Below are 27,302 nucleotides of genomic sequence, written 5' to 3'. Positions count from 1 at the left end.
AGGAAAAACAAGGGACTCATGAACAACTATCACTAAAAACAAACAAACAAAAAACACACAGCTCTGGATCATTCAGGTAACAGTCTTGTGGACTACACATAAACGTTTTTAATGTGAAATGACTTATTCAGGTCAGTACTAAATAAAAAATAACATGCATTTTGCAGATTCTGTAAGGTGTATGTAAACTTTTGACTTCAACTGTATATCTCAATATTTGCATAGAAATGTGGATGTAAATCTGACTAATGACACGAACCATTATCACAGGTCAAGACCTTATGAAGAACCAATATTATGTGAATGCAGCTTTAGTGTGAGTTGTTCGATTAGTACCTTGTGATATGACAGAACTCTACAGCGATGCGTTCGGTCATGCACCACTCCTCAGGAAACATTCGCCCATACTTCTCTTCATAGTCCACAAGCTGACGCTTGATCCATGCATAGCGCCGGTCTATCTTGTCGAGCCAAGCCACCTGTACTCAGGACAAACAGCAGAACAGACTGTAAGTGGCATAACACAATTTCAGCATTTACAAAATGCACAAGGTCATGCTTACATCCTGGTTTTCTTGAAAGAGCACTAGGTATTCTGAAAGGTGCTGCCTGATGAACTTTTTGATGATTTCCTGCTTAATCCTAGGGTCCAGGACATTGGCCACCAAGCAGGCGTCTCTGAGAACAATGCTAGGACCTCCAGATTTCTGTAAATATGTGTAAATGATGTGTAAATGATAGAGACCTGCTACACATCAATACTGGAAGGTGATTACTTATAACATTTTCAGAGCTCTGCATCTGTACCTTTGACCCCTGGGCAGGAAAAGACTCTTCGAAGTCGGCCAGTATCTGCGTGCCAAGCTCGCTCTGTGCAGCTTTAACTCTGAGGAGGAGCAAAACCGATGCGTGAGTGTTTACAAGACACCTGGTAGCCTCAGGATTCCCTGGTGTCCAATGGGTTTTAAAAGCAATAAATTCACGATGTTAGAATGTCCAAAATGTTAGAATCTAGACTAGAGCAATACAAGTAAAATTTGACAACACTTTATACAAACTCCATTAGAACAAATATACTCCATAGTAACACATATACTACTGAACATGTTAATTAAATTAAAAAGTTAAATATTTAAAAAAAAAAAAAAAAAAAAAATCACAATTTAGTGAGGAATAGTTCACCCAAAATTTAAATTCTGCCATTAATTACTCACCCTTGTGTCGTTCCAACCCTGTAAGACCTTCGTTCATCTTCTAAACACAATTTAACATATTTTTGATGAAATCTGAGAGCTTTCTGACCCTCCATAGACAGCAACGCAACTGACATGTTCACAGGTCCAGAAAGGTAGTATGGACATTATTAAACTAGTCTATGTGACATCAGTGCTTCAACCGTTATGTTATAAAGCTACAAGAATACTTTTTGTGTGCAAAGAAAACAAAAATAACTTTAATCAAAGATTTCCTCTCTCCACCATTATGGAAAGTATCGTGACACATACATGCGCATTCCTCTTGGATTTAATCAAAAATATCTTAATTTGTGTTCTGAAAATGAACGAAGGTCTTACGGATTTGAAACGATATGAGGATGAGTAATTAATGACAATTTTCATTTTTGGGTAAACTTTCCCTTTAAGGCCAGCTTTCTTCTTTTCGTATTAATATTGTTTGATTAATATTAATGACAATGGCAGGTCTACTACATTTACACTGTAAAGTCTAATGCACAGATCCTGTATTCTGAGAAACATTTTGTTTTGCATGTTCACAAACCCACTGTGTTCACTTTGTCAAAACAGGAAATTTGACAAAGACATGCCAGTTGACCTTGTGTAGTCACGACACTACAAAACTTGCCTTGCAGAGCATGCAAACAAATTCCACCAATACTGTAGAAAGACTAGTATATTAACCACATCTTTTTTACATTTAACTAAATACCAGTACTTCTGACATCCCCAGCCATGGTCTATCCCTATGTACCAGTCTCTATGAAAAAAATATGAATAGCTAGTATAGATCTCTTTAAATGATGGCAGCTCTTAAAACAACTGGCAATGGAAAAATAAACTGATCAAACTCAGCTAATTGTTAAAAAACAGATGTAAATTTAAATTGTTTTAACAAATAAAGCCAAACTGTATTTCTGTGATCTAAGAGGCGGATATAAAGTAAGCCTAGTTCCATTAAAAGGTTCTGGATGAAGCACAACTTGATGATTAGAAGATGCTCTTTTTTTCTGGATTATTTGCTGGCACAAGCAGACTCAACACAAGTGTTATCCAAAATAAACAACAAGATAATCAGAGGGAGTGTGAGTGAAAGAGAGAGTTGGAGACACATGCGCTTGCCAGTCAGACACCAGTCTTCAACGTGGCACATGGCTGCCAATCTGCTCTTTCACCAGCTCCATTAAGACCTCGACACTGTCTGAACCGCAGCACATCCCTCAGCTGCCACCCCTGATCAAACATCTCCGCCACACCTCAAAACCATTCAGACATCTCCATTTAGGGGCTCAGAATGAAAGCATCTCAGTTTCTCCATATTTGGCATGCCATGAACTACTATTAAACATCACAAAAAATCCAATTAGCCTTCACAGGAATTTTTTTGTCCTCATCATACATGGTAAGCTTGTGTAGTTCAAAACAACATCGCTAAAATCAGTCCATCTGATCACCGAAGGGGGGCTAATATTATTTATATGGTAAATTCCTAGGCACAATCCCCACCCTCATCAAATATAATCTCTTTCTACACCACAAAAGAAACAGACGAGAAAAAACCGAGAGTCACACAGCGGTCAGAAACCACTGATGTACTTTGGCAAACTTAAACGCTGTTTTAACAAAACACTAGATTCGCTCGATGTACAAATGCATGCTCAACCAAACAAGCTCTCATCTCATCACTCAAGGTCGGCGTTTAACATGTGAGGTCCGTCTGTGAAAAGTCTTATGAACCAAAGAGGTAGGGGCACTGAAAAGGAACCGCGGATGCATACTTTTCCAGAGAAACATTTAGAACCTGGAACAATCAGGGGAATCGTTTTTCCACATCAAACACACCCTTCCTTGCCATCTGCTTATGAAACAACAGCTTTATCAGAGCATCCAACATAAACAAGCAATGGGAAGCGCAGAATCATAAAGACCGGAGCCTTGTTTCTTTTTTAACAAAAGGCCCAGTCTCTGATCCTGCAGGGGACATGGACCGCACCACCCAAACCAGAGAGAGCACCTCCTCTGGGAAAGGCCCAAAACAAAGAGCTCGGGGAAAAAGTAAATAATGAGACACTGTGAAGCAGATTTTCTTCCTGTGCTGCATCTTCAGTAAACATAAACAGGATCTACAGACTCTCAGCACCATGATTTAGTCAAATAAACACTGTGTGAGTGAGGCTTGTGTCCGTACCTCTCTGAGAGCTGGCGTATCTGGGGGATGCCCATGTACTTCTGGAAGTGCTCGAGCACGTTGACTACACCCTGAAGGAGATTGGCCACCTCCCCGTATTGCCTCTTTCGGGTCATGGCTCTGCAAAGGAATAATGAGACAAGATTTTAGCACACTGTTATGACTGAGCAAATGGACTAATCATGGGAGAAGGTGTTTTGAATAAACATACTCAAGAGAATCAACACCACCAGCCAGCATGTGCAGGTGATTGAGGGTGGTTATTGAAGTAGTCAGGTGACGCTTTGCATGGTCCAACTGCTTGATGTCCCGTGTGATCTCTTTCACCTAAAGCACGTTTTTAGATACATTAGAGTTGCACAGATATTTAAATTTTGGCTTATGATAATTATGTTATATTGTATTTATTACATGTCATATGAGCAATATCACACGAGTAGCAGTGCGATATGGCTGTATATCAGCACATATCATATGTCTACCAGTGTGATATTGCATTTATACAACAGTTTGATTGCATGAGTATGTAAATAAATAATATACAACAATACAGCATCTTTAAAAACCCTCTTTTGTGCGACCAACAAACTACAAAAATGTCCAATTCGAAAATGTCACTTCAGAAATAGTAATTAAGGAAAGTTGAGTTGCTTCATTGAAAGTTTATTGTATTACTGTATGAAAAGCTCACTGTATTATGTAGAATATTATAAGAGACAGATTGACTGAGCGAGTGTAATTACCTGCATCTGATACAGCATTCATTCTTCTGCTCAATCTCATATTCACAATAAAACATTAGTTTGAAGGTCTGCTGAGTAACGCGATATCTTTGGCGCATTATCGCTTCATCTTTTAAGGGCGATTTCTGATGACAGTGCTGCTCAGTGCATTTGTCGGCTGCTTCTTACAATTTGTTATTGAAAGTAAAAATAACTTCCTTGTTTACAACCCTGTTTCAGTCTCTCGTCGCCATCTAATGGCAGAACAATGAAACTAATCACGTCACTAAACACACATCATTTCCCAATACTAAATGCTATTATTAAATACTACTTTTATTTATATAAAATATTATTTATCGAATAATAATATTTAAGAAACAACAACACCCAAAATAAAAGTTGCTAGGCAATTCAGTCAAAAGTACAAAGGCAGCACTGTGATATATAACATTAAATTTAAATAAAATATAAAGTGATTAGATTTTGCCTTGGGTTTGGGCATCTGCCATGGCACTCACTGCGAGAAAAAAAATGCAAGCGGAGTGATACAAACGGTGAAACTGTTGTAGTTCTGTTTTAACTCAAATTTCACCTTCTTATCAGCCAATCAGATTTAAGGACCAGAAAGAACTGTTGTATAGACTTAATTTAAGTTACTGAGTCACTTGTGTTCATCGTTGAATTCAAGCGCTTTCACACTGAATCTTACAGCGCTGTTTAGTGGTCACGCGACCGAGCCCTTTGAACTTTGAGCCGAGCGGATAAACAGTCTGTGTAATGCATTCCGCTTTTGCTGCATAAACTGTTTATCGAAGTCTTGGGGGGGGGGGGGGGGGTTATCAAGGAAAATTATATCACGATAATTACTGTTATCTTTTTATCGCCCAGCCCTACAAAAACACTTCAAAAGTATTTTAAACAATTTGAACTATTTTAAAAGTTTATTCCTTATTTTTTTCTATTCCGTTTCCTTTTTATTATATAATAAAAAACCTTGCTATGTGTACTGCGTTAGGCAGACTGAGACTTGTTATAGCACTTGCATGTCATTGCTCTTTTGTTAATTTTGATTGCTTCCATTGTCCTCATTTGTAAGTCGCTTTGGATAAAAGCATCTGCTAAATGACTAAGTAAATGTAAAAGTTAACTTAGGCATCACAGCAATGAACATTGTAAAAATGGATATTCTGAGATTTGAGATTTGCTAAAGATTACATTTGTCGAGAACATGTTATTACATATGTTGGCAAAGGCAATCTAAATGTGAACTAAAGAAAATAAAAATGCACATGTCAATTACTATTAATTCAATACTAAAACCTATTTATTATTAATATTTATTAAAAACTAACCATATTGAGGACACAGGGATAGAGGTTTGCTATTGTTCTCCAGCTTTCCTCCCCTTGCCCTTCCTCTGATCTGCTCTGCATTACATTCACAGATGGCCAGTGCATTACCTTGGGCTCAAAAAGAGCGCCGAGGACAAAAAAACCACAGGATGTCACAGTTTCTTGCGCCTCGGTTACCCAGCCTGTTGGGGTGGGTGGGTGGGTGGTGAATGGCTATTTACTCTGGGTCGACTTTCAGGCCTTAAATGACTAGGTTCCTGTCTGGAGGGCTTATTTTTACTCACCATTTGCTCCGATTTCTCCGCTTTGTCTTTGATGTCTTTGATTTTGCCAAAGAGTTGCTGGATGGCTTTCTGGGCCTCCTCCAATGCCTGGAAGAGGAGACAAAAGATCTAAGATGAACCAAACAGCACTGCGGTAGCGTTTTCTTACAGCTCGCTGTCAGTTCGATGTTTTCCGTGAAACAGCAACCTGAAGTTCACTGGCTCGAGTCGAGTTTGTGTTGGGCTGGTTTCATCGCTTTCAAACTAGGCGATTAGAAAAACAGACACTCAATCTAAATCGTTCCACCACATCAAAAGCAATTAATAATGAACTTGTATTTAATATGAAAATACAGGCTGAATGATGTTTTAATGAACAGGCTTCCTGCTGCCCTCCTGACCTTTCAGCCACTATATTATTTTTAGCGGGAAGATCCCCGCACTTCAACAGGGTGGGGAACAAACCACAAGGACTGATGAAACCAGTTGCAGGCAAAGACTGCAGCAGCTGCACCGTTGGCCCCTTCCACATGTTGCCCCACCTGATGCCACCACATCACAGGACTCCTGGCCACTCGAATGCAGAGTCACGGCCAGTGGCGCACCTCCCACTGCAGCCACACTGGTAGTGTTTGGACTCTGACAATGCATAATTATTACTTCCTTTAAGAGCAGCTGCAGCACTGGATGAGTGAGAATACTGGCCGTTGCCAGTGTATTTAGAGAGATGTGCCTGGACCGAGAGCAGAGAGAGTTTGGCTGCCTCTTTTCCCTCGCTCCTTCACAGGCAAAAGGAATGCTAAACAGCCGGCACCAGCTGCCCCCTGGAATTTACCACTTTTACAAGCCTCCTCAAAGACACATAGATGCTTTGAGCACCACACACACACACACACACACACACACACACACACACACACACACACACACACACACACACACACACACACACACACACACACACACACACACACACACACACACACACACACACACACACACACACACACACACACACACACACACACACACACACACTGTTAACAGTGTTCCTTCTTTCTAAGAAAGAATTCTTCAAATTGCAGTATTGCAAAGTTATGCAAAGACTTTGACACAACTCTGAAAAAGAAGCAAAACTAGAGTTAACTGGGATGCATCTAGTTTAAAGGGTCCACGTTGTGGAAGAAGCCATCCAGGGTTGATTTCCCAAGGTTACAAAGATGGACTGCTTGTTGGAGGACAGTGCCTGGATTTCCTCCTTATACTGCTGATCGGGAGAATGAGAAAGAGGTTTATTTGTATCTGGCAGGAAGGATAGCAGCTGCTACGCATGTGGACTCTATTTGCAGTTTCAGGATGTTTTCCCCCCCGATGGTTTAGGCAGCCCACAGACCATAGGAGAACATGGACGCTGGGATGCCTGCTCCATTTCCCTAAAGTGTTGTGACTCGACTGAAGAATATGTAGAAGTGTTAGAAAGAAACATGTTGGACAGTTTAACAGCTGCTGACAGGGAGGAATGAGACTGTGTGATTATTTCCTCTGTGATTATCTCGTCAATCATAAACAGCATTCCACACATACATTGTTGGTAATTATCCTGCATGCAATTATTTCCTAAAATGCTGAAAATATTATGAAGTAAAGAGCCTGGTTGTTCCATTCCAACTTTAACCCTCTTTTGTACAATATTAATTATTCGTTTTAATAGCTATGGTCATTTTCTGACATGTGCAGGATGCATTTTTGTTTTGCAGAACCACCCTCAAATGTAACCCATTAAACTATGATTCACATTTGTTAGTGAGTAACTTTCATATTAAAACATTTGGGGATAAAAAGGGAAGGAATTCCTTTAAGAAGGATTCCCTTTTTATTCAGCAAGGATGAAACTTATCTAAAGTGACAGTAAAGACTTTCCATTTAAAGAATCCTGAAAAAAAAACAGTTTCTACAAAAAAATGAAGCAGCACAAATGGTTTCAACATGATCATATGTGACCCTGGACCACCAAACCAGTCATAAGAGTTTTTATTTCAAATTGAAACTTATACATCACCTGAAAGCTGAATAAATAATTGAATAATTTATGTTTGGAATGTATCTGGAATCTGAGGGTGCAAAAAAAAAGTCAAAATACTAAAAAAAAAAAAAAATCGGTTTCAATGTATTTACGGTAGGAAATTTACAAAATATCTTCATGGAACATGACCTTTACTTAATATCCTAATGATTTTTGGCATAAAAAAATAAAATAAAATTATAATTCTGACCCATCAATGTATTTTTGGCTATTGCTACAAATATACTTGTGTTACTTATGACTGGTTTTGTGGTCCAGGGTCACATACTAATTTAAAATTGTAATAATATTTCGCAATATTACTGTTAAACTGCATTTTGATTAAATGATGCAGCCTTTGTGTGAATAAAAGACCCCCAACATTTGAACAGGTGTGTTGCTGTGGCTGTTATCATGTTTTATATTATCCCTTATTAAGTCTACTTTAATCCTCTGCTTTTGTAATGTGTGCAATAGAGGGTTGAAACCTAGGCATAAAATCAATAAAACAAGTGTTGTTTTGTTTATTTTAAGAAATGTCACAAAAAGCTCTGTTAGCAATGCCCCAGATGACTAAAACAACTCCAAAGGGACAGACAGGGATCGGTCCATAACGACTGATAGAAACCCACACATGCAGTAAACTTTCCATCCTGTGTTTAGATTAAATATTTATACTACATTCTTGGGGAGGCTCCTTCTCGGCATTCCTAATAAGCAGCTCCAGATGCCAAAAACTACATGAGACATCCTGATCCCAACTGGCTCCCTGACAGCTATAAACCTCTCATCTGAATGCTCCATCTGGGAACAACAACATGGCAAACTTTTTATATGGAACTTTCTGCAGCACTGAGGAAAATAATGTATATGAGCACAAACCCTGCGTGAGACAAAGAGGAAGGCTAAGCATGGGTTGTCCTCAATTAATTTGCACCAAATGCTTTGACCCACTGTTGACTTTCCAATATGAATGATATCACACATCCAACAAGTTTCCCCACATTGTCAACTGCTTTTCCAATTTAGAAAATATTTCCAAATATGTTGTTGTCAGTTAACAATAGTCGAATAGTACTTTCCACACATTGTAAATGTTCTGATAAGAACCACAAAAAATGTTTAGAAAAGTTGGGCAAAGACACAGAGTGAATTTTTTTTCCTAGTAAACAAAACAAAGTGTGGTGAACAGCTGATTATTCCACTGAATCCACATCAGAGAAAACCATAAAAACCACTACTTTTCAAAATTCAAATGATTTCAGCTAGTGGCCTAGATCCTCATTTTCATTTTGTTTAACTTGTACTAAAATATTTATAATAAAAATAAAATTAATTAACACTTTATAGACATGAAAACACTCAATGTCAAAAAATGTCAAGGAATAAATTAAAGGGAACATAACATGTCATTACATTTTCTAAATCTAAGTGTCCAGAGAGTATAACTTGTACTAATAATAACATTTCAAAGTTTCAACAATTTCTAACAGATCTCTCTCTCTTTTTAATTCATTTTACAAAACCACTTAAGCCACTTGTAGCCACTTGTTTTATGTAGATGAATTGGCCGTAGCTTTAAAGAAAAAATGTAATGTGGTGCGACCATAATTTATATTCAAATTAATTAATTTCCTTAAGTGTAACTTATTTAGATGTTCTCAGTAAAGTGTTTAGAAAAGTATTTAAATTTCTTTCGTTTTTGTGAATAATGAGTTGCCTTCTTAAAGGGGCTATATGCAACTTTTTCCCCAAAATAAACAATAGCCTTTTTATTTGACCATTTATGATTTAAACATCTCCTGATAAGCATACTGACACCTTGTCAGCTCACAGTGGGTGCACCTATAATCCTGTATCCTATTTTTCCTATTTTCTGTCGGGTCGGATTTTTTCACGCGCTGTCTGCGGATGTGACGTCAAGCGCGTTCATGTTAAACGTTTCAGATCACTCTGCCACCACCCTAGTCAGCAATTAGCCTACACTCGCAAGCAGTGCAATGGATTGTGTGAATACACAGAAGAGACCCAGGACAACTCTGACACCAACAGTAACTCCACAGAAGACTAAAAAAAGTTAAACCCCTGACAAGTGCCCGAAAAAGATCGAAGATTGAGAGCGACCGGCACCGAGCAAGGACTAGAGTGAACATCGGCGCGCTGCGAGAGCGAGCAGAAAGGATGAGCAGTTCTGTTTTTTGGCCACAGGTGTCAGTCGCGAGTTTAAATTTAAAAAAATTGCATATAGCTCCTTTAAATGTAGTTAGCAGATTTATTTTCCCTGTAAATTGCACTAAAACCGCTAAAAATGTTTTTAAAATACTATTCACATTATTCATTCGAATCAGTTTTGTCTGTAAACTTCTCCCTTCCATAAGCCTACTCTGCTCGTATACTGTACCAGTCATTCATACTTCAACCGCAGAATTTAGATATTTTATTTTTTATTTAATATAGTTATTGCTATCACTGGTCACACCACTTGATATTTTGACACTTTAAATAACAGAATAATTACAAATAACTAAAAAAGGTAAAGTGTGTACATACATTGGGGAGGTACTTCATATACTGTATATGGTATCTTTTTATGCATTTAAACCAATTTTTAATTAAAAAAAAAATATGCAAAAGAAAAAAAAATTCAGTTTTCTGAGAAATTTCTTAAAATGTTTTTTGATTAAAACAAGTCAAATAAATGTATGGATTTAGACATGTTTAGATATTTGTACTGGAATAACAAGACAAGCATACTGAAGAAGAAATGTTTTTTTTGTATTGCATGCATCATTTAATGCAATGACTTCTTGAATTTAAGTCGTTCTGTTCTGATTTAAAACTTTGGTAAGTGAAAACCCTATCAACTGAAAATGGAAAATATTTTTAAAAAAATGACTTAAAATATTAATAAAATATAAAAGTATCTCCCTGATCCTAAAACAACTCTGATCCAAACAGCAGGCATACAATAACAATACCAGAGAGGAGTTTGGGTCTTTACCTAGGTAAACATCTGTGTTGTGACTGTCTCAGGTACTATTTATCAGGCCCTGAGCTTCATCCAAACTTCAAAGAGCCCTGACTCAGTCGCAAATAAGACACCCAATGACCAATTCTAACTTTAGCATTTTCTGTTCCACAGGGGAGTACATGAAAATACTCGGTAAAGGCAAACACGTCCGTCCACCTCCTCCACACAGCTAGAAATGTCATCAAGCAGACCCCTGAGATCCCGTTCCAGACACGGATGTCTCCATCTCACTGATAAATACTGCACAGACTAAACAAAAAAGAAAAAAGAAGCTGCAGCGGGTCTTTCCAGGCCTCTCTCTCTGTCTCCACCATCACTCCCAGCCTAGAGCTACATGTGTAATCCACACTTCCCTGCCGTTCCATCTGCTGAAAGGATTTTTCCTCTGCTCTGTGGAAACAACTCAGAAGGTTACGGGCCGTGAGACTCGTGGCCCAGTGTTTACGGCGATCCGTTCAGACACAACCAATTTCCACAAGCGGTGCATGCTGGGTAGTTCAGGAACAGATGAACCCACTTGCAGGTCTCAACCACGCTGCCTTTCTACATCTCAATAAAAGGGTCGCATTTCACCTCAGCCTGCCGCTCTGATTAAGAACGGATCTGTGTTGAATCAACATTTCCAGCCCGCTCCAAGAAATAGCAGGACACTAAACCACAATGTGGAATGGAATTGCTGCTGAGAACAGGGAAATTCAGAGTAAAGTGTGCCTTCCTTTCCAGGAAGAGACAGCATCTGGGACTCTGAAGAGCCTCGGCCACTTCCAGAGACGTGAGATGGAAGAGATGCACACAACCATGGTGTTGAAAGAGTGGTTTTCCAAGAGGAACATTCAAAAGCTGCTTTAACCACTACAATGATTTCATGAAAACAAAATGAAAACTCTATCTTTGTTTATTCATCCTTGTGTTGTTCCAAACCTGTATGGCTTTCTTTCTTCGGTGGAACACAATAGAAGATATTTTTTTAAAATGTAGGGCTTTTAGTCTACATAATGAGAGTCAGAAATATCCAAAATATCTTCTTTTGTGTTCCACAGAAGAAAGAAAGTCATTAAAAATAACTAATGTTGATGACATTATGAACGTGGAAGCAAAACACTCACCTGTCTGCCATCCTGCCCCACATTAGTCTGTCCCCTCACCACCGTCCTGATGTTGTCATCCAAACGTCTGATTAAAACAATTGTTTAAATTTAATAAGAACTTAATAAACCTCCATATATAAATGCAGACCATTTCAGGGTCTAAATAAGAAAAACTCACCTGATTTTAAGTCGAATGTTATTCACCACTTCATCTATATTCGCCAATGACTACAAAAACAAACAAAAAAGATTTCAAATCAAGATTTGTAGGAGAAAAAAAAATACATGTTTTCACTGAAATACATCAGTTATCTTTTAATTTTATCTCTTTGATTATTCAACATCTTATTAGTCACTTCTTAATGTTAAGAGAAAGCAGTGCCCTCTAGTGGCCAAAAACATAAACATTCAATAGAGAAGAATTTCTGCAGTGATGTAAGGGAAAGCATAGTAGCATTACTGGTCACTGGCATATGGGTGACCCAAACACAGGTGTTAACTTATCTGTATTATCAGTGCTAACAGTATATAACAGTATAATGCTGCTTAAAGAAATAGTTCACCCAAAAATGAAAATTCTGTTTTAATTACTCACCCTCATGTTGTTCCAAACCTGTAAGACCTTTGTTCATCTTCGTTACATTTGTAACAAATTTTGATATTTTTGATGAAATCTGAGAGCTTTCAAACTCTGCAAAGACAGCAAAGCAACTGACATATTCACCCACTCTGGTACTCTTGTGAACGTGCGGAAAAGACTGACACAGAAGAGAAGAAATTGTTGAATGAAGTCCTTATTTTCGAGCTTTTATTGCACACAAAAAGTATTCTCGTAGCTTCATAAAATTAAGGTTGAACCACTGATGTAAAATTTTGTCAACTATTTTAATGATGCCCTTACTACCTTTATGGGCCTTGAACGTGTCAGTTGTGTTGCTGTCTATGCAGAGTTAGAAAGCTCCTGGATGTTATCAAAAATATTTTAATTTATGTTGTGAAGATGAACAAAATTCTTACAGGTTTGGAACGACATAAGGGTGAGTAATTAATGACAGAATTTAAATTTTTGCATGCAATATCCCTTTAAACACACGCAAAAAAGGTTTTCAAATAAAGTTATACATTCATCTTGTTGACCATTGCTCAACTATTCTAATTAAGACTCACCTGTTCTGTTGGAAACAAGGTATTAATGTATTCAACAGCATTGAAGTCAGCTCGATCCAAAGGGTCTTGGCTGGGGAAAACCTAAAGAAAAGGAGCAGATAACATATGATATGGCCAAGACTGGAAAAGCAGGCTCTGCTGATTGAGGCTCGGGTGGCCACAAGGTTTCTAAAGATGTTCTGCGAGTCTGAAGTGATCAACAAGCTTTTATACACTGCAGTCTGTTCAGGTGGCACCTTAGCAAATAAATCAAAAGCGCCAACTTGATTACTGATCTTATGCTGGACTCAATGGAGGTGGTGGAACAATGAATTTGACTTGTGACCCTGGACCACAAAACCAGTCTTAAGTAGCACAGGTGTATTTGTAGCAATAGTCAAAAATACATTGTATGTTTTTTTAATTATCTTTTTTTTTCTTATATGCCAAACAAATCATTAGGATATTAAGTAAAGCTCATGTTCCATGAAAATATTTTGTACATTTCCTACTGTAAATATATCAAAACTTAATTTCTTAATTAGTAATGTGCATTGCTAAGAACTTAATTTGGACAACTTTAAAGGCGATTTTTTTGCACCCTCAGATTTCAGATATTCAAATAGTATCTCGGCCAAATATTGTCCCATCCTCACAAACCATACATCAATGGAAAGCTTAATGTATAAATCTCAATTTCCAAAAATTGACCCTTATGACTGGTTTTGTGGTCCAGGGTCACATATGTGACCCTGGACCACAAAACCAGTCATAAGGTTAAATTTTACAAAACTGAGATGTATACATCACATGAAAGCTCAATAAATAAGCTTTCTATTGATAGATGGTTTGTTAGGATAGGACAATATTTGGCCAAGATACATCTATTTGAAAATCTGGAATCTGAGGGTGCAAAAAAATCAAAATACTGAGAAAATCACCTTTAATGTTCTCCAAATTAAGTTCTTAACAATGCATATTACTAATCAAAAATTACATTTTGATATATTTATAGTAGGAATTTTACAAAAAAAATCTTCATGGAACATGATCTTTACTTAATTTCCTAATGATTTTTGGCATAAAAGAAAAATCAATCATTTTGACCCATACCATGTATTTTTGGCTATTGCTACAAATATACCCCAGCGACTTAAGACTGGTTTTGTGGTCCAGGGTCACATATGTTAATAAAACAATTCTACACATGCTCACCAATGTTGAGCTTTTTCCTCACCATTTACGTCTTCTACAGATAAAACCATGTTGACCATTTCAAAGGTTTTCAGTATTTCTATATCAGCAAACCCTTGGATTATCGGTATAACATTAAAAAAATATATATATATTTGTAGCATTTTTATTCTACGTTTCATTAAGTACACAGAAACTAACAGCAGCCCATTTTACGATTCTTAACAGACAATTAAATTCTTTAATTTATTCATCTTCTACACTTACTCCCTGGTTGAAATCCCTGGACATGTCAAGGTGTCTCCTGTTTTGAAACCTGCCTTCAACAAGCTAGCAATGACAAATTTGAGTTTGCTGGTCTGTCGTTTTAAAACTAAAGTCAGTTTTGACACCAGCTATCCACATAAACTAATACGTAACATAATAAATATAGCAGACATGACTGAAACTGTGAGCATTAATGGAGATGTATCAAACTGGCTGTTAGCATCACAGGAGAAGGCAGCAGCAGCTGACAGCTTGTGACACTGCAATAAAAACAAACACAACTCATCTAGTTCATTCAGTTACCTGCTCAATGGCCAGCTGCACTTCTGGGGTAAGGTGCAATATCGCCTCCAAATCTTCCACAAACTCAAATTCTTCATCCTCCATCATTGTGAACAGTAAACAGTCGTTTTATTTCCCTGTGCTGACGTGATATTTCTTTACCGGTGTCGATGAGAAGGGGAAAATATGATTCATTAGCGCCATCTGTGGTTCTGGAGACTAAACACAAAACGCTCTGTAGAGGTGTTGAGGCTAATAATTTTCACTTTTGATCATATTTCTAAAGATAATGTTTGTTGATTTTCATAATTTTGGTCTATAAAATCACCAACTCTCGTAATGTTGTAATATTAGTTCATATTACAGAAAAGTAAAACGTTTTCAGATTTCTGAAATGGAAACTCAAGTCCTTTACGGATCAAAAGTTAGGATTAAAACTAGGATCAAAACTGCACAAAAGAGTCTGGTGTTTCTAATGAGTCAGTTCTTTTTAATTAATGTATAAAATACAGTATACATTTGAGTTTGAACAGGTTAATGGTTTGAAATGTTGACTACTGTGCACTATTTCTCTCTGGCACCTTAGCTTAAAGTTCAAGATTAGCTCACTGTAAATTCAAGATCCCTGCTGCTGTGTACTTTGTTTCCCAAACTGTAAATGATTGATCTTATTACTAACTGAGATTCAGTCTCAAAGCTCTTAGACATGAATGAGTCCACAGAGGAGACACAAGATGCCTCAGGAGCAGCTGGACACTCTCTGCTATAAAATAAGAGAAAGACTGCCTAAATGGAGGGATATTTTCACATGGTGAGTGGATGCAAACTTACATACAATGTAATTTTGAGACCACATTGAAAATCTATTGTTTTTTTTTCTTTTGGTCTTTGGATTTGAAGTCATGCTGTATGATGATCATCAGGGTTTTATTGCTATTTTAGTATTATTTATGTTTTACTGTCATATTTATTAATGCTTTAGCCATTGTTCATTGCAGGCAACTGTTCAAAATTCTCCTGATGGGACAATGCCTCTCAGCACTGATCTGTGGGACTGCTGTAACATCTCAGTATCTGGCGTCCGTTTACTATCTGAATACACCCATGCTGCAGAGCTTTATTAATTATGCCCTTCTGGGCATCACTTACACCATGGCGCTGATCTTCAGAAGAGGTATTTGATCACCAATCCATCAGAAATCTAATTACTTTCATTCATCTGTTTCATTCTTGTCCAATTCCCTGCTGAAAAAAACAGCATATGCTGGTTAGGTATGTTTTGGTGCTGGGATGCTGGTTTTAGCTGGTTTATGCTGGTCCTTTGCTGGTTTATGCTGGCCCTTTGCTGGTTTAAGCTGGTCCTTGACCAGCAACATGACCAGCATAAACCAGAAAAGGACCAGCATTAACCAGCTAAGGGCCAGCATAAACCAGCAAAGGACCAGCATAAACCAGCATCCCAGCACCAAAACATACCTAACCAGCATATGCTGTTTTTTCAGCAGGGTTATTAAAGATCTGGCATTGTTATCCACTTTTTTGGCATGTAATATTCAGGATGCCTCTCTTTTAATGTAGGTGATGGCAATATTTTGCAGATATTAAAGACAAAATGGTGGAAGTATCTATTGTTGGGACTGGCAGATGTGGAGGCAAACTACGCTGTGGTGAAAGCATATCAGTACACCACATTAACCAGCATACAGGTAACAGCCTTTTCTGTGATGTTATGTGATGGTATACACTGTGCTTACACTACCATTCAAAAGTGAGGGGTTGGTACGTTTTTTTTTTTATTGATCAAAAATACAGTAAAAACATAAATATTACATTTTAAAATAATACAATACATTTTTCTATTTTAATATATTTTAAAATGTAATTTAGTCCTGAAAATGTAATTAAGCTGAATTTTGGTACTTAAACTTACTGACCCCAAACTTTTGAACTATAGCAAAGGTTCTGAGTTTGCATTTCAAAATGTGTCACTTGTCACACATTGACAAAGTCAGAATCTGACTTTAATTCTCAGTGCAAGCTGTTGTTTGATTAACTGACCTTACTGTCTGCATTTCAGCTGCTGGACTGCTTCATTATCCCAGTTTTGATGATCTTGTCCTGGTTCTTCCTGAAGACCCGCTATAGGATCATTCACTACGCAGCTGTATGCATTTGTCTGGCTGGGGTGGGAGCCATGGTGGGAGCAGACATCCTCGCTGGCCAGGAACAGGGATCTTGTGAGGAGCAAGCTGCTTTAAGAGAACATATTATATACAGTACACACACAGTGCCCTCCACTAATATTGGCACCCTTGGTAAATATGAGCAAAGGTGGCTGTGAAAATAAATCTGCATGGTTATCCTTTTGATATTTAATTTTAAAAAATCACAAAATTCTAACCTAATCATTGAAGTAAAACAATGGAAAGTGGGGGGAAAATCTCATTATGAAATAAATGTTTTTCTCTAGTTCACGTTGGCCACAATTACTGACACCTAATGCTTGCAACATCATTTTCCCAAGTTTTCTCCTATAATGCCTGATAAGTTTGAAGAAGTTCTGACAAAAGATCAGAGACCATTCCTTCATTCAGAAACTCACCAGACCCTTCATATTCCCATCTCCATGTTGGTGCTTCTTCTCTTCAGTTCACCCCACTAATTTTCTATAGGGTTCAGGTCCGTGAACTGGGACGGCCATAGCAGAAACTTAATTTTGTGCACATTTTTGTGTTGATTTCTGATGTAAGATCCAACTACAGCCCATTATGAGATTTCTAACAGAGGCAGTCAGTTTTCGATTTTTTATCTGTTGGTATTTGATGGAATCCACAATGCCATGTATCTGAACAAGATGTCCAGGACCTCTGGCAGAAAAATAGGCCAACAACATTAAAGATCCAGCGGTATATTTAACCATGGACATGGGGTACTTTTTATCCCTGTTTGCACCCAAACCCATCTGGTGGGTTTCCTGCCAAAAAGCTCTTTTTTTAGTTTCATCTGACCATAGTAGCCAGTTCCATTTGAAGAAGACAATTTTTCCCATGCACCGACCATGTGGTGAGGGCTGTTTGATCTCTTTTTTCTCTCTCTTTTTTCCAGGCAGATTTGTAACATCTTTAGTTGATTGGATCTTCTTAATTATTGCCCTGCTGGTGGAAATGGGAATTTTCAGTGCTTTAGTTCTTTTTCTACAGCCACTTTCTATTTTATGAAGCTCAACAATCTTGTTCTGCACATCAAAGCTATATTCTTTGGTTTTACTCCTTCGGATGGATGATTAAGGGAATTTGGCCTTTGTGTTCCTCATATTTATAATCCTGTGGAACAGGAAGCCATAGCTGGACAACTTCATGCTTCTAGTCACCCTGGTGCGCTTAAAAATGCAAGTAAGAATGGTAATATACTTCAGAGATATTTTACTCATTAGATTTTCAAGGGGTGCCAATAATTTTGGCCAACATGCATTGGAGAAAAACATTTCTTTCATAATGAGATTTTCCACCCACTGTCAATTGTTTTACATCAATAAATTTTGTGATTTTTTTTAATTAAAAAAAAAACAAACAAAAAGATAAACGATGCAGATTTATTTTTACAGCCACTTTTGCTCATATTTACCAGGGTGCCAATATTACTGGAGGGCACTGTATATAGCATAAAATGTAACATAAGTCAAACCATGACTATTATTCATTCCTTTGTCAACAGCAAGTGACATTCTCCTTGGTGATGGTCTGGTTCTACTCAGTGCCACTCTGTATGCAGTCTCTAATGTGTGCCAGGAATACACAGTGAAGAATCTGAGCAGGGTGGAGTTTTTGGGCATGGTCGGTCTCTTTGGATCAGTCATCAGTGCAATACAGTTGTAAGATTTGTTCATGAATCACAAAAACAGTAGGTCAGTTGCTGAACATCAGCACCACATCATCCGCACTGTTTTATTTTGTCACCTACAGAGGGATTCTCGAACATAACGAAGTGTCTAAAATTCAGTGGACATGGGAAATTGGTAAAGTACAGCAATGTGAAATGAAAATCCTTTCAGGTATGTCAGTGAGGTTTGATTTTTCACCTCTCTCCCTAGCTCTTATCCTGGCTGGATATGCACTCTGTATGTATGGCTTCTATAGCTTCATGCCTGTGGTGATAAAGATGAGCAGTGCCACAGCGGTCAATCTTTCCTTACTCACTGGAGACCTCTTCAGCCTGTTTTTTGGGCTCTTTTTGTTCCAGTACACTGTGAGTAAAATACTTCATTAAAACGTACACTACCTGTCAAAAGTTTATGAACAGTAATATTTTTAATGTTTTTTTAATTCTCTTCTGCTCGCCAAGCCTGCCTTTATTTGATCCAAATTACAGCAAAAGCAGTAATATTGTGAAACATATATAGCTAAATTTTCAGCATCATTACTCCAGTCTTCAGTGTCACACGATTCTTCAGAAATCATTCTAATATGCCGATTTGCTGTTCAAGAAACATTTATTATAATTAATATTATCATCAATTTTTAAAACAGTGGAGTACATTTTTTTTGGATTCTTTGATGAATAGAAAGATCCAAAAAATCTGCATTTATCTGAAATGAAAATATTTTGTAACATTTTACACTGTACCATTCAAAAGCTTGGAGTCAGTATAATTTTTTTTTTTTTTTTTTTGAGGGAGAAAAGAAATTATAGAAATAATAATTTTTATTTAGCAAGGATTTAATTGATCAAAAGTGATGATAAAGAAATTTATAATGTTTTTTTTTTAAATCAATTTTTTTAAATATTTAAAAAATTATATTCAAATAGAAAACATAATAGTAAAAAATAGTAATAGTTAAATAGTAAAAAATTGCTAAATAGTAAACATTTTTTAAAGTTTTACTGTTTTTGTTGTACTTTGGATCAAATAAATGCAGGCTTGGTGAGCAGAAGGGACCTCTTTAAAAAACATTACAAATCTTACTGTTCAAAAACTTTTGAGTGGTGGTGTATCTATTTTATATCATAACATTATTTTTAAATATTATTATATACAATTCTAACGTATATATAAAACAATTTCTTATTATTATCGATGTAAAATACAGTTGTGTTGCTTAATTTTATTGTGGAAACCACATTTGGTTTAGAAATCTTTAATAAATAGAATGTTCAAAAGACTAACTTTTATTTAATTCTGAATGGTATTGTACATAATAGGCAAGCCTTAGCCATTAAAACAACTAACTAAAAAATAAATGGCTGCCGTCAATTTGATTAGAATATAATAAAAAAAATTGTCTACAGTGATGTTAATTGCACTTTTTCTAACCACCTTTTAATTTAATTAATAGTAATAAAAAGAAAAATTGAGTGAAAACTCAGTATCAAAATAAATTTTGAGTAGAAATAACAAGAAATGAAAGTAAAAGCTGTAGGTAATTTGCTGATTGTCTCTTTAACCTTGACATTCAGAATTAACATAAGTGACAGTAGTATCTAGATGTATCCTTGTAGTCTTATCTCAGATATTGTGGGTCATTGTGACATGGAGCGTTATATTTCTTTAATGTGTGAAGGTTTTTTGAGTGATCTATGTGCTGTGCTTACTCTTTGACCTGACTCACCCAAAAACAAATTATGTAACTCTACCTGTTTTTTAAATTTAGATTAATTTCTTTCAGTATTTTATTTTCTATGAATGGTTCATCAGTGTTTTTGACTGAGGTATTTCAGTCCATATTCACCTCATTTGTTCTTCTTCAGTTCTCAGGAATGTATATCGTGTCATTGGTGGTGATCCTCATTGGTTTCATCATGTTTAACACCGTCCCTACACTGAACCAAGCACTTGCCCTCTCATCTGAGGAGGGAGGTTGTGACAATCACGCCACAGAGTTTGATAACAACAGCACTCAAGGTTGTGTAGATGAGATAACCTGTGCACAAGCAGAGCAAGATCAAATCAAGAGCCAAGTGAATGAAAGGCAGTCAACATGTGTTGTCATTAACAGTGTTAAAATGTAGTTTTGTTAAATCCATATTAAAACAGAACTTCTTTTTTGAGTTTTTTAAATGTTCTTATCTCATGCCATTTTGTGTGTTTAAACAGATAAATTATATAACTGTTGGCAAACAAACTGATATTTATCATATAGAGAAGTGGTTTGTGAAATTAACAAAACAAATTAATAAAAGTAAAGTTTATTAAGGAATGTCTTTATGTTGATTACTTGATAGAAGTGAAATCCAGTGGAAGTGCTGCACTGATACCAAATATAATAGTATCACAACTAAATTATATATCAGGTGTGTGTTTATGTAAAGAGATTAAGTTATCTCATTTAATGGTCCTATAATTATCTCTGAGTATTGTATGTACCAAAAAATAGATCTTTGATCTTACATTGGAAAACATTGCAAGAAAGTATTGTTGAATATACATATTTAACATACTTAAGTGTTTTCCAATCGAGACCAAATATCTATTTTATGAGACAACTGTTTACATACAGTGCCTTGCGAAAGTATTCATACCCCTTCATTATTGTCATGTTGCTGTCTTACGCTAAACTGCTTTAAATGACTTTTTTTTTTCAAATCAATCTACACTACATACACCATATTGGCAAAGCAAAAACTGTTTTTTTAACACCTTTTCAAATTAAATGATTTTATTGCATAAGTATTCATACCCTTATCCGGCACATCTGGCATTTAGCTCAAGAGCATTCATATTGCTTGTAGATGTTACTACACTACAAGTAAAGTTAACCTGTGGCAAATTCAATTGAATGGGTACACTGTAAAAAGTTTGCTGTAAATTTTACAGTAACTTACTGGCAGCTGGATGCCAGTAAGTTACTGTAAAAATGTTTACAGTATTAATACTGTAAGTGCATTTACAGTACTAAAAGGTCTTTACTGTAATTTCATTTACAGTATTTTTACTGTAATTTCATTTACAGTATTTGTACTGTAATTTCATTTACATTATTTTTACTGTAATTTCATTTACAGTGTTTTTACTGTATCTTCAATTACAGTATTTTTACTGTATTTTCAATTACAGTATCAGTACTATAGAGTTTATTTTCATTTATTTTAAACATTTTTTACCTGTAAAAACAATCCAATTAACCTACAGCACTGTAATTCAAGATTTTTACCACCCCAACCCCATAAAAATCACAATAACTCATAAGCATTAGTTCTGATAATATTCTTTTTAATTGTTGAACATTTTCTTTTTAAGTACAGAGACTTTGTATCATGGCAAACATACACATACTGAAAAGCAAAAATAAGTAAGTACACTACCAGTCATAAGTTTTTGAACACTAAGATTTTTTTTAAAGAATTCTCTTCTGCTTACCAAGCCTGCATTAATTTGATCCAAATTTAATTTATTCCTTTGATCAAAGCTGAATTTTCAGCATCATTACTCGTCTTCAGTATCACATGATCCTTCAGAAATCATTCTAGTATGCTGATAAACATTTTATTTAATTTTTAGATTTTTCAGGATTCTTTGATGAATAGAAAGATATTATTTAGCAAGGATGATTTAAATTGATCAAAAGTGATAATAAAGACATTCATAATGTTACAAACTATTTCTATTTCAGATAAATGCTGTTTATCTGAACTTTCTATTCATCAAAGAAACCTGAAAAAAAATGTACTCCACTGTTTTTAGCATTATAATAATTTCAGCAACATCATAATAATAGTTTTTGAGCAGAAAATCAAATTATTAGAATGATTTCTGAAGGATCATGTGACTGCAGTAATGATGCTAAAAATTAAGCTTTGATCACAGCAATAAATTACATTTTAAAATATATTCAAAAAGAAAACAGTTATTTTAAATAATAAAAATGGTTCAAAAGTGTATTGTTTTTGCTGTACTTTGGATCAAATGAATGCAGGCTTAGTGAGCAGAAGAGACATTCTTTAAAAACATTTAAAATCTTACTGTTCAAAAGCTTTGTCTGGTAGTGTAAATAAAATAAAATCATACAGTAAAAATGTGTTTGTGTTGTGTTAAATTTGAGTAGTTTTGAGTCAAAGTTGACAAGCTCTCTGATGAGAAACGGCAGAATGGGATTCAGGCTGATGCTTGCTGTTTGCACCCTCTTTCCAGAAGTCCATCTGATCTGTGACTGTCAATGCATTTGCTGCCACAAAGGTTGACTGTCTGAACGAACCTGCAAGCACAAGAAAAACAGTGTTTAAAGAATTTGCCTCAACTGTCAAACTTGGTGCTGTATGCATTTTAAAAAAAATTATATACTACATACGAACGCAGCAGTAAGAAAAAAAACTGAAGAAACTTTTTCTTGAAATTTTTTATAAAGAATTTTATGAATGGGTCAGTAAGTCATTGATTCTAGGTGTTTAAAAAAGGTAAATTCATTCAGTAATGAAACACTGCTGTGTGCAGAGACGCAAGACATGGCTTTGTTAAGAACCGTTTTTACTAAATGGAGCAAAAAGACAATATTTTCTTCTTGATTTAAATCACTTAATATTACATTCTTGTTTATTGAATTTTGTTGCCCTGACACTTAGTAAAGTCTGCCACAGACCATGCTAAATGCTAACCAATCTGTTCATATAAACATTCTAAACAGGTGTGTGTTTCCTAGAAAGTCTGTGCATATAATAGGCCTACTATGATTATAAATCTATATTTGTTGCTTTACAGTAACAATAATCTAAATTGACAGACAGTAAGATTGCTATTATGAATTTAAAGGTTACAGTAAGTTAAAGATACCTGAAGCAGCTGCATTTTGCTGTTTAAATGCTGGTTTAATAGAAATAATTTTAATGCGCATGCAAACTCAATCTTGATGGTAATAAAAAACATTCCCAGGAAATAAATACCTTACAAATGTGTACTTTAAATACAATATAACTTGCTTAGGATAAAAGCATCTGAAAAATGCATGAATGTAAATGCAATGTAAAACAAAATATGTTTTAGGTTACCTTATTCTGCATGTCTGTAAAATGGACAGCTGGCTGTATGATGATTCTGCATCTGATGGTCAGCATCCAGTTAGTGCTTGGAGAAATCTCCTGTAACAGACAGTGTCACAACACCCTTTTAGTGTTACTATAGTTTATGATCAGAAAAAACAACTACTGTACAGTAATAAAATTTACATTTTTAATAAAATAAGCATTTATCATATTTATTAGCAAAACTTGCTATATTAATATATTGCTAGCTCGTTACTCTCTTTAAAAAGTTAACCTGTTCTGCAAGTCAGTGGAGAACAGCAGCCTGTGGCTAATTTAGTAACGTTAACATTAACTTAGTTAAATTGATGAAAGGGGAAGCTCACCTGTTGTTTGCACCGCGACGACGGCAATCACCAGAAAAGACTCTAATACACCTCTGATGCAGAGGACATGACCACGAGACCACAAACTTGAAAATAAAACACAAAAGATGCAGTTAACCGGGGTGTTCAGTTTTACCTCAGTGTTTCATGTTAGCGCGCTGTTTATGTCACGTCTGTCACTGAAGGGACCGTCTATAAAGTTACATACGACATTCATACACACATTTCTTACTTAAACATCATTTGAAGAGAATTACCTTGCTAGCTATAAAGAGGCAGCGTTTAAAAGATATTATGCTGCTCTGTGACTAACGTTAAGTTTGTCAACTTCGGCTTACTGACATTATTAGCTTACCAGTTCATGTTATCGTCGATACTATGGCAGTCATTCACAGAAGAAGATCCAAAATACACCTCCGCGCTCCGACGTTACAGACGACATCCAGACCAGAAACTTGAAAATAACAAACAAAAGAAGGGCTTGAAAATACAGTTTAAAATCTCCACAGAAACAGTGGTGTTGCTTAACGCACTTTACCTCAGTATTTCACCTCAGTTTGCTGTTAAGCTTGAGTAAGGGCTCGTCAGACGAACTAACTTGCATTAAAGGGCAGCCGAATATACAAACTCAGTTTCTCAGTTTAAATAAAGTTTATTTCGACTAATATAGGTCACCTTAATTTACTCACCAGTCCATGTTTTCACCGTTATGGCGGCGCCCCGGCCGTCAGTCAGAAAAAAAAGGCTACCGACATGAAAAACACGATGAATATTGTTAGTTTGCTGTTAACAAGTGAAAACAAATTAAAATTGTTCAGTTTTTAATAAAACAGAAATAATATACTAACCTTTTTGTCGAGTTATTGATGCAACATTTCTCTTTTGTCCTTTTTACCGCCACTTCCTCTCAACAGGAGAAAAAAAAATCTCCCTTGCCATTGGTCAATTTTTCGCGGGCAAGTTCACTACTGTAAACGGATTTACAGTAGTGGAGAATTACAGTAGTGATCATATATTTTCCCATAATCCTTTGCAGTTTACAGTAAAATACTGTATATACATTTTACAGTATCTTACTGTAGATATTACAGTAAAATACTGTTCAAATTACAAAAATCGGTTACAGTGTATGATTCGGAGTAGCACACACCTCTCAATTAAAGGTCTAACAGCTGAAAATGAATATCAGAGCAAAAACAAAGCCCTAAGGTCAAAAGAACTGCCTGTAGAGCTCAAAAACAAGATTTTTGCAAGGCATAGATCTGTGGAAGAGTTCAGAAAAAAAATCTTCTGCATTGAAGGTTCACAGAAACATCTCTAGTAGTCTCTGTTAACCTTAACGGAAGAAGTTTGAAACAATCATGACTTTTCCTAGAGCTAGCCTCCTGGCCAAACTAAGCATTTGATGTATTGTTTTGTTTGTGTCTGCAATATTAATAACTGACAGCATTAGCGTGGATACATTTTACAGACTACAGGCACTTAATTTAAAAACAATGTATTTGTTAGCAGCAGGGCGTCTTTGCTATCCAGATTCTCGTGATCTCGTGGACTTTCCCATTGCAATATTTCATGGTTTGTCTGAGATGGGCAGCATCATTCTCCACACCAACACAAGGATTGAAGTTCTGTACAAACTTTAAAACCACATTTGAAGGGTTTAATTACATGAATCAATTCCGTTTTGTCAACTGCTATGACATACTGACTGATTCAGACTGTAAAAACTCATTTTATAACCTGGTATTTACCTTGATTTCAACCAAACCCTCTCCGCATGATGAACAACAGGGGGTGACTGTCCCAATAAATTATGTGGGTTTGCTTTGTCATCTTGTGGCATTTGTATTTTGCAAGAACGCCTTTCATTGCAAGACGATAACTGCTCATCTAGCTCACCACAAACTATGCTGTTTGTTTTCCATTTTAGCTTCTTTGTGTAACTGTGTAGATTTAAAATCACACATTATTTATCTTTTTTTTTTTTTTTACATATTTTATGTAAGGCACATGAAAAATATGTTTTAATGTATTTAATAGTTATACTTAGGTCTGTTTTCTGTTTTTGGAAGATGGTTTTCATCTTAGCATTAAAAAAACAAACAAACAAACAAAAATCTAAGATAAAGTTTAAAGTAAGTACGGAATAATTGACGATGGGCTGTTGAATTATTAGAAAGTAATGCACACCCAGAGGTGGTGATGCAGCCACAACACTGGTGTGCATTATTTTCTAATAATTCAACAGACCGGAGTCAATTATTCCACTTATACTACAGTTTCTACACCTCAAACAGGGGCGGACTGGCCATAGGGAGCACCGGGAAACAGCCAATTTGGCCTGCTACCCTACAATTTATTATTATTTTTCATATTGTTGTTGTTGTTGCTGTTATTGTTGCCTGAATATACTAAAATGATTATTTCCGAATTCGCCATTTAATCATGAAACTCTAATAAATCATGTGTCGGTTAGTCTTGACTGGCAACGCGATTCGCCTCAAGGATGCGACACTCGAGAATGGAGTGGAAGCGCCGAGGCGAAGCAGAGAGGCAAAACTGTCCTGTTCAGGACTTACAGTGCAGGTCAGTTACAGTATCTATTATAATCTAATCTAAATTATAAAATAATCTAAATAGATATTGGCGGCACTGAGTGTAATTGCTGCTGAAAATGGCTAACTATTGTCATGTTTTGGGCTGTACTAATCGGTCGGACCAGGAAACACATTTGGAGTACTAGACTGCCAAAAGTTATAACAAATCAAGGAGAAGAGTGCAAACAAGGCATTTGCAGTTGGCCAAACTGAACCAGGATTTCCAGGGAAAGAATCTTGACAACATTTGTGTTTGTTCTTATCATTTCTTGTCAGTTAGGTGAAGAATTAGGCTAATATCTTAATTAATACTGCTCATATGAATTTTTACCACCTATTAACTTCAGTTTGTCGAAATATTGCACCATTTCCTGCTTACAAAGTCCCTCTCTATATGATTTAGCAGCTTCCACATGTTATTTCTGTAGTTTAGACAGCATAAATTAGCAGAACAACATACTGAGTAGTACATTAACCTTGCAATCCATGCTGGTGTTTACACCCAAGTATCACCAATATGGCTCATCTGTTTCAAGA

The 27,302-nt window shown here is 36.1% G+C and overlaps 2 protein-coding genes across 5 annotated transcripts in view; one reads left to right on the top strand and one right to left on the bottom strand.

The window, feature by feature from the left end:
- The window catches only part of vps53 (VPS53 subunit of GARP complex), a 36,503-nt gene extending 21,512 nt beyond the window's left edge, over positions 1-14,991 (bottom strand). For all 3 annotated transcript variants that reach the window (XM_073817713.1, XM_073817714.1, XM_073817715.1), the window contains exons 1-10: positions 14,855-14,991; positions 13,112-13,192; positions 12,123-12,172; positions 11,963-12,029; positions 5,785-5,871; positions 3,635-3,750; positions 3,424-3,543; positions 808-886; positions 564-707; positions 337-479 (exon numbers count right to left, since the gene is read on the bottom strand). In XM_073817713.1, coding sequence (XP_073673814.1) covers positions 337-479; positions 564-707; positions 808-886; positions 3,424-3,543; positions 3,635-3,750; positions 5,785-5,871; positions 11,963-12,029; positions 12,123-12,172; positions 13,112-13,192; positions 14,855-14,941 — 974 coding nt within the window. In that variant the 5' untranslated portion in view covers positions 14,942-14,991. The remainder of the gene's footprint in view (positions 1-336; positions 480-563; positions 708-807; positions 887-3,423; positions 3,544-3,634; positions 3,751-5,784; positions 5,872-11,962; positions 12,030-12,122; positions 12,173-13,111; positions 13,193-14,854) is intronic.
- Positions 14,992-15,543: 552 nt separating this feature from the next.
- Positions 15,544-21,027, top strand: slc35f2l (info solute carrier family 35 member F2, like). Of its 2 annotated transcripts, XM_073818192.1 has the most exons (8): positions 15,544-15,644; positions 15,832-16,007; positions 16,412-16,539; positions 16,911-17,070; positions 18,548-18,704; positions 18,796-18,848; positions 18,924-19,078; positions 20,579-21,027. In XM_073818192.1, the coding sequence occupies exons 1-8, from the start codon at positions 15,544-15,546 to the stop codon at positions 20,837-20,839; spliced, it is 1,191 nt and encodes a 396-aa protein (XP_073674293.1). In that variant the 3' UTR covers positions 20,840-21,027. The 2 variants fall into 2 exon arrangements, with proteins under 2 accessions (XP_073674293.1, XP_073674292.1); XM_073818191.1 differs by having other exon boundaries at positions 15,554-15,644; positions 18,796-19,078.
- The last annotated feature ends 6,275 nt before the right edge of the window (positions 21,028-27,302 follow it).

This window comes from Garra rufa, chromosome 14 (genome assembly GCF_049309525.1).
Source record: "Garra rufa chromosome 14, GarRuf1.0, whole genome shotgun sequence".
Lineage (NCBI taxonomy): Eukaryota > Metazoa > Chordata > Actinopteri > Cypriniformes > Cyprinidae > Garra > Garra rufa.
Note: the sequence above shows the minus strand (reverse complement) of the source record. Positions and strands in the feature narration are given on the sequence as shown.